At 39.8% G+C, this 12,754-nt stretch overlaps 1 protein-coding gene across 1 annotated transcript; it reads right to left on the bottom strand.

Annotated features, from left to right (window-relative positions):
* Window positions 1-11,342: 11,342 nt before the first annotated feature.
* On the bottom strand, window positions 11,343-12,095 carry LOC133832781 (uncharacterized). Its single transcript, XM_062263080.1, has one exon. It carries the CDS (start codon window positions 12,093-12,095, stop codon window positions 11,343-11,345), a length of 753 nt encoding a protein of 250 aa, XP_062119064.1.
* Window positions 12,096-12,754: the final 659 nt, after the last annotated feature.

The raw sequence follows: 12,754 nt of genomic DNA, 5'->3' as shown, positions 1-12,754 counted from the left end.
TCTGTCAAGCACGAACTCATCAACATGAGGTCGGGCCAACGGTAGGAGTGACTTGGAGATTGAGGGTTTCTTCGGGGGTTGGCCGAGCATCGGAAGAGTTGTGGCTGGAGGAAGCATGGAAGATGCGGTCGAGACAGATGCGTCGACCTGGGCATTTGGGTCCTCGGCTATGCTCGTAGCAGTTAAGGCCGGTGGGGTCTTCTCAGTGTGCTTGGGGATTTTGGAGGGTCGGTCTGACTTCTGCGATCCTCTTGGGCGCTTACTCTTTTGAGCTCCCTCGCCCCCACTGAAGAGCACGGTGTCAAGGTCAGAGTCCATAGCACTTGCACAGTTGCAATCAAGGCTTAGCATGGTGCTAACAAACTTAGAAGATATATATAAAAAAAAAGTGGAGAAAAACCTAACTGGAACTCTCCTCCAAGCTTGAGCTCGGAGACCATGAAATTCCCCCATCTTCAGGAGAGGTGGGGGGAGTACCTTCCCTATAGGTGGACGTCAACCTCGAAAGGTCCCTATAGTCATTGGTCCCGTATTGGACGGCTATTCCGTTCCATACCTCATTCAGGCTATACATGGTATCGTATTGCCCGAGCCAGCTATCGAACCTATGAACCCGTTCATCTACCCAGGTCCACACATAAAAGTGGTTCCTATCATCTTCGCACAGAACTAGCCTATCAGGTTTGTGCTTAACAGGGTGGGGGACCACATTTTTGAGCTTAGGATGATTGCACCTTGATCATCCAAGCCCAAGCTCGAGGCTTCATCGTTGGCCTCGTTCCCTGACTGTGGGCTCCTTCGGCAAACTGGAGGCGGGGGCCTCACCTCTCTCCTCGGGGGAGGATGCCTGTTGACAAGGGCACAAGCTCCCAGCGGTCGTATTTTTTGTTAGACTAGTCCGAGGTGGATTGGCCATCTCCCAAGAGCCCGCAAGCTCAAAGTTTATCTTCATGCAGAAGGTACGAGAGCAATCTCCTGCCATAAGGGAGTTGGAGCAGGGTTTCCCTGCGCTCCTTCATCTCGTCAGAAGGAGTGGGACAATGATAGTTGGCTGTAAAATAAAATACATCCCAACTAAGTATAAGCCTATAGACAAAAGAACACAGAAATAAAGGAGGTGGGGTACTTACATATCCGTCTGAACGAATAGCATCGTGACGGAGACAGACCATCCGTCCAGAAGAAGGCCTTCTTAAAATCAGAAGGATGGTTAGGAAGATCCTTAAACATATTTTTCTCCTTCGGGTAGCTCGAAAGATAATAGAAGCCATCTCCTCCCTGAGCTCAGGAGGGATTGCTTTTCAAACAGAAAAGATACAAGATCTGTGTTGGCGTGGGTCCTTCCCACTTCAGCTCATTGTAAATCGACTTCAGGGCAGATAGAACCCTGTAAGAATTAGTGTTGAGTTGGAATGGAGCCAACCCAACGAAGTCCGTGAAGTCCTTGAAGAAAGAATTCAAAGGCAGTATCGACCCTGCCTTCATATGTTCTTGGCTCCAAGCCGCATACCTCAGCTTGTTGTCAGGATTTCCATCTCCTGGGGCGCGGTAGCTTCGCTCTTAGGAGGTAGGAGCTCGACACCTCAGCGAGCCTGACAGTCTTATACCATGAAAGGCCAAGATATCGTTTATCTGACCTAGTGAGGTAACCGAGCTCCAGTAGTGCTCGACCTCGAAAAATTCTCTCCTTGGCTGCGAGGTAGAGGGCTCCCCCATCAGTGAGAATTGAAGCTCTCCCGGGTTGTATGCGATCGTCACTTTTAACCTAGGATCAAGGGGGATCGGTCTGGGCCCTGAACCAGATTCCGGATAAAGCGCCTCTCGAAGGACCCTTCTCTTCTTTTCTATGACCTCGACGATTTGGCGGCGATAGTGAGCTCGGATTTCTTCCTGTTCGCGCGCGAGGTCATATTCACGAATCAGACGTTGGTTCCGAGAAAACAGCGATTCTGGGCTCGGAGTTTTTGGCGAGTACGGAATGGCAAGCAGCGACCCCCACCGTCTTTCCAGATTCTGTGACATTTAGCGAGAAAGAAAAAATGGTGAGGGCCATGCATGCAAGGAGTCAAGAAAAAAAGCTTGGTGAAACAAGCTTGGAAGTGCTTAGGTACGAGACGAGCTCGATCCTGGAAACCCGATTAGGGGTCAGAACGTGTGTTCTACAAGAAAAAGGAGCGAAGTGGATCTAATTTTTTAGAATCCCAAAATATCAGGGAAAAAGGTGGCGGTTATTCAAAAATGGTATTCTTGGGTATCGTGCATTATTTAAAACCAAGATTTTGTACCCAATATCTTGGTGTGCAAGATACGTTTTTTAACTTTTGGAAACCCAGAAAAAAGAAACTATTTTTGGGTTTCTTCTACATACAAACTGGATTTAGAACCAGTAATGAGAAAACCTAAACCTGAATACCTATTGGTCAAAGCGTCCTAGTATATCAAACTACAAAATGAACCTGTAACGACCCAAATTCACTAATAAGGCTTAAGGGCCTTGATTAGTGTGCGAGGAGGGCATTACTGGAATAATTGTGATTTAATGAGTAATTATATGTTTAATGATGTTTATATGATAATTGATTATATTATATGATGATGTGATATAAATGTTTGAGATATATGCGAGAACCACATTATGATGTGGATAAATCTGCAGCCGGCGACTCGAGGCGATCCTAGGGCTAGATAGCGGGGAAAAGTCATGACGGAGTATTATAATTGACTTTGGACAAGTCAGGGGTATTTTAGGTATCAGGTAGTGATTTAGACTGTCGGGTGATGGAAATAAATAATTGGAGATATATTTGAGGTTAGGATGTCTAGGCGGGAATATTGGGAGATTTTACCGTTTTGGTCTCGGGGACGTTTTCGGCACCCCGAGCTTTGGGATTAGTTTAATAACTTAAGGGTATACTAGGAAGACTTAGGAAATTACCAGACAGAAAATTATAAACCGACCTTAACTTAGCTTTATCTCTCTCTCTCTCTCTCTCTCACGCTTAAGGAGAAAAAAACCAAAGGAAGAGAAAAACACAGAGAATCAAAGGGGAAACAAGTTGGATTCTGTGGTTTGAGGTGAGGAACTGAAGGTCTAGCTCAGGGATTTATCAAGCACCAGAACAGGGACTAAGGTAAGCAATCAACTCTGTTTTCTGCGGCTGAAATATGAGTTTAAATTGGGTTTTAGTTAAGTGCTGAAACAAGTTAAGTTGTGATGTTCTAAGGCAGAATTAAGAAGGGAACTTGGGGACCTAGCTTGGCCACAGCTTGGTGAATCGATTCTACAACTGAGGTAAGGTTAAATTATAGTTTGGTGGTTGAATTTGGGGGTTATCATAGCTAGTTTTAATTTCTTTGGGTTTGAAATTTCAGAAGTTGGAATTGGGGGTTTTGGTGAGTCTTAGGCTAGATTTCTGGTGGATGGCATTGCTTTAATCATTCTAATGTTGTTATTATTAATTGGTTTTGAGTTGAGGGCTTTGGGATGGTTTAAGGTGAGGTTTAGATATTAAAATGGTGTTTTTTTCTGGGTTCGAAGGGTCGGGTCGCGGCATGGTTCTTGGTGAGCCGCGGCCCTTCGAAGAAGTTGCATGCTGAAGAAGAAGGGCGGGCCGCGGCATGGCCCAAGAAATGCCGCGGCCCTTACCTGTTTTTGAGCCTTTGGGGGTTCTGTTTGGGGGCCATGCCGCGGCATGGGTGGCCTATGCCGCGGCGCTTAAGGGATTTTGAGATTTTAGGCTTGGGAATTTAACCAAGGGTGCTCGGGGTTGAGTCTTTTACCATATTTGGTGAAGTTCAGTGTTCCGAGTACTAGAACTTGGCTTGGAAGCTCATTTAAGGTTGTTAATGGTGTCTTTCTTCATGGTTGTGACTAGGTGTTAAACTAGGGCTCGAGGATCGGATCGCACTCAAGGAGTATCGCCCGTAACTAACTCATTTGAAAGCTAAAGGTAAGAAAACTGCACCCGGTTGATTATATGTGACGGGACTAAGGGCTCCCTATTGTAAAAGCTTGAAAGGATGGTATTATGCCATGCAAGCTATTTAGTGAACCAACGGCCTAAGGGTGCCAAGGGTCTCACTAGCGCACAGGGCGCGGCTCGGCCACTGGTAGCCGAGGACAGCTTATTATGCACTAAGCTTAGTTTAAGCGGGCCAAAGTCAGTGGATTAAACAGAGGGTGCGGCCTAAGTCGTCGGCCCTGATTATTTTGTGATATGAGCAGTATTATGTCATAGAATGTATCTTGTATTGGATTGTATATGCTGATTACCTGCTGTGGACTATCTAATGAGTATACGTGTTTATTGCGCTATTTGTCTGTTATTATTGTTTGAGTTATCTGTGATGTTTTCTTGCTGGGCCTTGGCTCACGGGTGCTACGTGGTGCAGGTAAAGGCAAGGGCAAGTTAGATCAGCCCTGACTGGAGAGCTCGGCAAGCGGAATGTACATAACCAGGTGCTCGGCCGCCACGGTTGAGGTCTAGGCAAGGACATGGAACCTAAAAATTGTCTGTTTTGCCTTAGTATGGCTAGTGGATATTCACATACTTTTGGGAGTCTGTAAACTTATTTTATTTTTGTATTTATGGGATCCCTTGTTTACCACAGTTTAAATATATGAAATGAGTCTTTTGAGACCAAAACCTTTTTAACCATAGATCTTACATGTTTAGTAACACGTTTTCAAATTAATGACTTGAATAGCGAGTCCTGCACCTTTACAAGTACACAGTGTAACGGTCTTGGCTATCCAGGGTGTTACAGAACCAGTGCATTTCCAAAAAAAAAAGGGGGCTAGAAGCTGATAAATAAAATATGTATATATCAGATACTTACACAATGAAGGCGGCGATTGCAGAGAAAGCGTTGATTGAGGAAGAGGCTGCAGGTATGATCTCATGATCTTGAACAAGCTGGCAGCCCTTTGTTTCTTCGGCCAAGAGAACATGTAACACCAAACACTTTCTGGGCTTGCCTCTGGTTTTCTCTTCTCTTTTTTCTATTTTCTGGTAAACATAGAAATGAGGGGAAGAAGATGATTGAAGCCTTATATATAGGCTACCAAAAATGACAATAGAAGGAATGATCTGGACCATTGATCAGGATCCTTATCAACTCTGACGGTCAGGGACAAATGACAAGATGGCGCCGAAAAGGTGGTAGGTGAACGATCGTGGGCAGGTTTCCAAGGCACTCGAGTACCTTGAGTGGGCAATACCCAGCTGGCACGTGTCCATATTCGAACGTGTGTGACGATGAAGTTCCCGAGAAAAGTAGTTCAAAAGTTTCCTTCTCATAGGATTCGAACAAATACTTTTGAGGGGGCAAAATGTTATACCTAGATTTCGAGCCTTGAGAATTGTGATCTCGAAAGCTGGAATTGTCAGGTGTGAGCTCGCAATGTCTAGAATCTGTGTCCGCAACCTAGGCACCGAACCTACAAAGCAGGTGGTAACCTCGAAGATGGTAGCCTCGAAGTCCTCACAAGCTTGAAAGACAGACATCGGAATACGTCTATTCTCGGGTGGCCTCGGATCAGGAGTTCCAAGCCTGACATAAGTATGAGCTCGAAACCACATGATCTCGGGAAAATATTACAACTCGAAAGTCACTAAGAGACCTGGGCTGGCACGACACTGACAAGGTAAATTGCTAACTTCGAGCATCTTAATGAGTCACTTGGAGAGACGCAGTCTACATTTATTGTTGTAACTTCCCTATAATAAAGGGATATTTATTATTCAGTTATACGCCCCTTGGTCTTTAGGGGACGTTTCCTTGTATATAGGAGTTACAGGCTTTTAAATCCATTTAGTTTATTGATGTAAAGGGGAAATTCCCAGAGACGTGTGAGATAGTATTCTGAGACTTCCTCTATAAATAGAGAAGTCTGGTACCTTTGAAAAGGACCGGAAAATTTTTGTGTTCTTGGGAAAAACTCTGGAGAATTCATCTCTAAAGAATTTCCAGAAATATCTTAAAGTTCTAATAACAAAGACTCGTGGACTAGGAAAAGTTAACTGCTGAACCACGTAAAAAATTCTTCTTGTTTTATTGAATTTTTTCTAGCTATAACTATTTATTGTTTACGTGATCTATATTCACTGTTGATGAAAAATGGCGTCAACAGTGAGGTTTTTAGGATTTGCGTTGCGAGTCCTATAAAGTTTTATTTTTAATTTTTTAAAAAATTAATTAGTAGCCAAAGCTCCCATCAGAGCTCCGACGTTGACGGCGGCGCCACCACCCCACGGTGGTGGTTCAGAAATGATGACTGGGCATCGAAGCCCAGTCTCTGGGAGCGTGGTGGTGGCGGTAGTTCTTCTTGGAAAGGCCTAGAATGACCGAATTTGGACTATGATTTCTCGGATCTCCATGGATTCCGGCAAACGTCGACTTCCAATTCCGATGGCCGTTGAGTTCAATCCTTTAGTGGGTTTTGATGCCCAAAGCACAAGGAATGCAATGGTGGTGGTTGTTCGGGTCAAGGTGGCTCGAGGCAGCCAGAAAACACCTAGAAGTGTTTGGGAAACGTAGCACCACCGCGACTTCGAACGACTCTAGGCGGCGGAGGACAACGCGTGTAGGGCTGGGCTTGTGGGGGTCAAAGGTCAGCGACCTCTGCGTCCAATGGTGCGACGCGTGTCAATGGTGGACGGTGGCAGTTGGGGCCTCGTATTGACGCAGGCGGGAGAGAGATCTAGAGGGAAAGAGGCGGCTCCTTGTTTTCTTCTTCCGTTGTGTGCTGATGAGAAATGATGCCCTAATATAACCTAATTCTAAAAATGATAGAAAAATTTGTCATTTTTTACTTAAAAGATTTTAGGATACGCTTTGAGAGCCCTTAATACTCTTTTAGGACACCCAAAGTGAGCCCTTAAAACTCACCATTCATATTATACACTTAAAATTTCTATTTAGGTTTTTTAGGATCCACATATGTTTTTAGGACACTCATTGCGAGTCCTAAAATGTGTTTTTTAAGGACCCTCAATGAGTGTCCTAAAAAGTTTAGGAACTTTTGTTAGAAAAAAAACACAAACTTTTAGGACACACATCAGTTTTTAGGGCTCGCATCGTGTGTCCTAAAAGAAATTCTTTAAGGACTCTCAATGAGTGTCCTAAAAAGTCCAGGAGTTATTTTTAGGGTTTGCATTTAGTTAAGTGCCCTAAAAAAGTGTCATAAAAGACTGTTTTTGTAGTAGTAAGACAGTTGTCACAATACTCGAAACCCGAACAGGCACCTATTACAGACTGACACGTGTTTCACAATCAAGTGAGTGGGTGGGCCTGATTTCACATAACAGAAGCCTTAAAGCCCATACTGTGCATGTCAGAGGTGACGTCATGCACGGGCGGGAGCTTGGGGGGAAAATGTTGTACCCCAAAATAAAGACGAACTGAATCACTCAGCATGTGATACTGTGCACGAAGAAAGCTTATAGATATAATATCTAGCTAACTCTGGAGTGAGCAGCTTGAGTTCAACTTGACAACTTACGACAACCAGATAACCTTCATATTGCCTCTTGTGCCAACAACCTAGTTCGAGATGTGTGATGGCCAGATCGCCTTTTTGAAACTCTGAACTTAGCATGCGTCAGGATAGGTTAGTTTTGAGGCATTCAGCTCGAAGGAAGTGACCAGCTCGCAGAAGCCTAGTCATGACGCATAGTGAAGGATCCCAAAAGACTCGGAGGTTCCTTGTATGCTTATTAATGCCCAGATTTTATTACAAATTTATTACCCGAGATAACAGATGTAAATTCTATAGGCAATCATATCCTTATGTAAATGAGAGGTTATCCAAATTTATTATTTACTATATTTATGTACACGGTTACCCAAAGCTGTCAAGGAAAACTCCTATAAACACCATGGGAATGGATAGAAAAAGGGATCGATTCCTTATATACTGAAATTGTGCTGAAATTGTCAGGACCAATTTCACCCAGAGCCCTAACAACCTCATAAGTACAAATAGTTATCAGACAAGTAGTTATTAAGGTCCTTAATAACCTCATAAATATAACAAGAAACAACCTGGGAGTTAAAAAAACTGATTCAGATTGATTAAGTAATGCCGATCCTATAACAAGAAATTTTAAATTAAATTAACAAAAATAATAATGAAACAACAACATAACAACAAACAAACATAAAAGAAACAACGACAGACATCAAAACAAAACCAAACAACAATAAAAAATAACAAACACAACCACGCAACAACAACAACATACATGAAAAAAAAACACAGATATTTTTTCAAACACCAACAATAAAATAGAAACAAAAATAAAAAAAATAAACTTTAAAAATCTTCAACAAAATAACACTAATAAAACAAGCAAATAACATGTTGATAGTAGAAACTTTAAAATGGACAAATTACTAAAACTATAAATTAACCTAATAACTTATAATTCATTTTTAAATTACTCAATTGTATGAGTTTCAAATTAAAATTTAATTACTTAATTATATATAATTGATGACGGTTTTGTGATATTGATAAAATTTTATTTATCAAATTTGAGTTTAGGGTACCAAATATGTATGATTTTAAAATACAAGGTACTATATGAGCATTATTGAAAAAGATGGTACCAAAATGATACTTTGCAAAAACACAGGGTACCAAATGAGTAAATTCTCTTTAACTAAATTAATTTAAAAACTCAACCAAATGTATATTTCAAACGTAGAAAATCAAAACACATTTAGAAAACAATCAAGCAAAAAAATTAAAGATTTAATTTAGTTTAGTTCAAAGTATAATTTAATTTAGAAATATTGATTTTATTTTTTAAAATTATATTTGGATTAAAACTATTTAAGTTTATTGATTTTTTTTATTTATTGGATTTTATATAATTTAATAAATTTAAAAATAAGGTTTTATTTTCAAAATTATTTTTATATATTTTTTTAATTTAAAATCAATTAATTAATAAAAAATTATTTTTAATATTTTTTTAACTGTCACGTCAGCAACCCATTGCTATTTTGGACGAAATGAGCAAAAGTTCACAAATGGTATAGTTTGAGGAATATTTTTGACAACAAAAAAAATGTGGGAAACAAAAATCTAAAAAATGCTATAATCCGGAGAAAAAAGTATTTTGTCTATATATATATATATATAAATTAGCATAACTTAAGTTCAATCCTTATTAAAATTGAAATTTTCTATCCAAAAATTGAATTTACGTGCTTAATATGTGTCTTTATTATTGAATATCACATCAGTTTATATATAGAAATAAAATGATTAATTAATACTAATATAATTAAAAATATCCTACGTGGTTTTTTATTTTTATTTTCTAAAAATAATATAGGACATTGTCTTCCTCCTCCAATCTGTGTATTATTTCCTTAAACACTCCTTCAAATTCAATCATTAATAGTTTTCTTATATATGGAAGTCTATACCTACCAAGTTTCAATATTTGTTTTGAGAGAGTAAAGATTTAATTATTGGAATGTCATTTCAGGTCAATTTTCACATTTTAGTTCTTGTTTAATTGTGGGCCAAATAGTAATTAGCTTATGAAAAAAAGAGTAAAATAATTAATAATAATAATAATTGTTTATATGTGGGCCAAATAGAAATTAGCTTATGAAAAAAATAGTAAAATAATAATAATAATAATAAAGCATTTGCCTATATGGGCCATCCGTGACTACATAATTGAATATATATCACCTAGAAAACTATTAGTAAATGATGATTATTCTTTATTTTCATTATTATATTGGACAGTTATGAGATGTGGCCTTTTTCTATTCATTCTTTTGTTTTTGTTTATTTTATAATTAATTGAAAATTCAAAGATTCTTACAAAGCGTGATGAGTGATTTTTTTTTTGAAGGAACAAAAATGTTAAATAAACTAAGCATTAAAGATGCGAACCACGAGAGGGTGCCCTTCTCTCGGAGAAAATTGGCTTGAGAGCTAGAAACTCTAGCTTGTTTTGTCATACCATCCGCTAAGGCATTGTTCTTTCCATTAACGAACATAACACAACAATAATAAAAAATATTAATTAAACTAATAACTTCTGCATAACTACTACTACTTGTCCACTCCGGAGCCACAGCTGATGCTTACACGACATTTACCAAAACCAAGCAGTCCAAGAACACTGCTATTTGTCTCCACACTTTCTCTCTTGCCCAATTTAGAGCCATGGCCATAGCCAAGATCTCCCCTACAATGCATTAACAGCTTTCTGTCTTTCCGTTTATGCAGTCCACCCCAGTTTGTTATATTCTATAGCTACAATTGCACAACCCGCCCCATTGTCTTTAGCTGCCGCATCTAAAATATTGCAGCCTCAACGCGATGATCAAGGAAGAGATCACTTGATTTTTTTCCCCATACTTTGGACTAGCAGTATTTTGCCTGAAGTGAGCTTCGAGAATTCATAGACCTTTTCTTAGATTAAATTGACAACCTCATTAATACATGGTTCCCTGCCAATAATATGAACCATGTTCCACATCTTCCATATTATGTCACAAGTGCACGCTGCCAACAAGATTATACCACCTCTTTCCCCTCATGATTTAGTTTCAAACATGACCTAATAACTCCTTTTAAAGTGTCCCCTTGCCTGTCACCTGTCCTTACATTGTTGGAAAATGAGAGTGCTCTTGAAAAAGGACATCTCTAGAAAAGATGGATTGGATTCTCCTCACTCTCATCACAGAAGTAACAACTCCTATCATCCAAGAAAGCCATCTTATCTTTTGTTAGAAGAACCTCAGAAAAAGTTCTCCAAAGAATCACACTCAACCTCGAATGAATTCCTCTTTCCCAAACCATCTTCCACAAGTTATCTCTGTCTTGAAATCTATTCTTCTGAGTCTCCATGTAGGCTGACTTAACACTGAAAGTTCCATCCTTTTTTGGTTTCCATACGATCCTGTCTTCTTCCCCTTGAGGAATATTCTGAATGTTGGTGATTCTCTTTGCCATTTCTTGTCCAAACATCTCGATCAAGATTTGTTCATTCAATCCTCTATCATTTGCTCTCAACAGGTCCTCCACCTTGTTTAATTGAGGAAATGACTGCCTAATAGGAGTCATAAGATCCATAAATTCCCTGTACTCTAACCAAGGTATTCATGGTTGCCTTCATAAGTCAATCTTTGAGCATGTGGCAATAACATTGCTACAACCTTTGAGAATTACACTTCTTGCTGAAATGATGTTTCTCCAAACGCTTGAGTCATTTGGCCTGTCCTCAACTGTCCAAAAGTCACAGTTTCTACAATATTTTGCCTATAACACCTTTTATCCAAGGTCTATTTTGGTCAGGCCCCACTTGTCACGCCAATTTAGGCAAAAAAGCTTGATTCATGTCTTCACACCTACGAAAACCCAGACTTCCACACTGTTTCGATTGGCAAAGACTGTCCCAACTCTTAGTTGCTAAGAACCTGCTCTTCTTCTTCTTCTTCATGTTACCAGTCCACCAGTATCTTCTAATAAGTTTATCCATCTCTCTACAAGTGGTTAAAGGGACCTTTAGGGAAGACATTGTGTAGATGGGGATGTTACTTACAACTGAATTGATCATCACTTGTTTGCTCGCATAAGATAACGTCCTCATCTTCGAACCTTCAAGATTTATCATGACTGCCTCTCTCAACCACTCATAATCATCTTTCTTTCTTCTTTGGAACACAAAAGGATCGCCCAGATGCCTCTCGCTACCCTTGGTCTCTTCCACCTGAAGAATCCTCCTAATTGTCAGACTTGCACAATTATTGAGGTTCCTTGAGAAAAGAACACTTGACTTGTTCTTGCTACATTTTTGACCCGACCATATTTCATAGGTCTCCAGACATTTGTTTACACATTCTGCCTCTTCCGAATTTGCTCTCCCAAAAATAATGGTATCGTCAGTGAACATCCTATGGGTGATAACTAGAGTAGTTAGAGCAAGCTTTCCTTTTGACTTTCCTTCATTAAGTTTCTTTGTAAACAACTTTGAGAGAGCTTCATTGCACAATAGGAAAAAAAAAGGAGATAAGGGGACACCTTTTCTCAAACCTCTCTTGGGAGAAAATTTCTTCATTGTGGATCCACTTAAGAGCACTGAAAATGTGACAATAGATACACACCACAAAATTAGTTTGCAAAACTAATAAGAAAATCCATTTGCTCTAAGGACCCTTCCTAAGAAAGCCCATTCCATTCGGTCATAAGCTTTGTTCATATCCACCTCGATTGCCATCAGCCTTCCTCTTCCACGTTTCTTTTTTATACCCGAGACCAATTCTTGTGTTAATATTGAAGCCTTTGCTATCCATCTGTCAGGGACAAAAGTCGCTTGTACCAGAGATATGAGCTTCCCAATGATCATCCTTAGTCTGTTAGACAAAATCTTTGCAATTATCTTGTAAGAAAAGTTGCAAAGACTAATCGGTGTGAAAATTTCCACCGCATAAGCATTTTCCTTCTTTGGGATTAGACAATATAAGTATAGTTCAATTTCGGGTAAAAGTAACCCGTGCTAAAATATTCTAGAACACATCTTGTCAAATTATCGATTGTGATCTCCCAATACTTCCCATAGAAGCTTCTTGGCAAGACATCGGGTCCTGGTGCTTTCAAAGGGTGATTCTCAAAAATTACTTGCTCCACCTCCTCCCTAGTAGGCACTCGACATAATTGCTCATTTTCATCATCTGTCACTCTTTGATTGAATAGGTTCTCCAAATCCATATCAATATG

Source organism: Humulus lupulus, chromosome 4, assembly GCF_963169125.1.
Source record: "Humulus lupulus chromosome 4, drHumLupu1.1, whole genome shotgun sequence".
NCBI classification, from domain to species: domain Eukaryota; kingdom Viridiplantae; phylum Streptophyta; class Magnoliopsida; order Rosales; family Cannabaceae; genus Humulus; species Humulus lupulus.
This window is presented reverse-complemented; position numbering and strand designations above follow the sequence as displayed.

Bases quoted from the DNA above. Each gene is read 5' to 3' on its own strand.
- LOC133832781 (XM_062263080.1), bottom strand. From the start codon at position 12,095: ATGAAGAAATTTTCTCCCAAGAGAGGTTTGAGAAAAGGTGTCCCCTTA.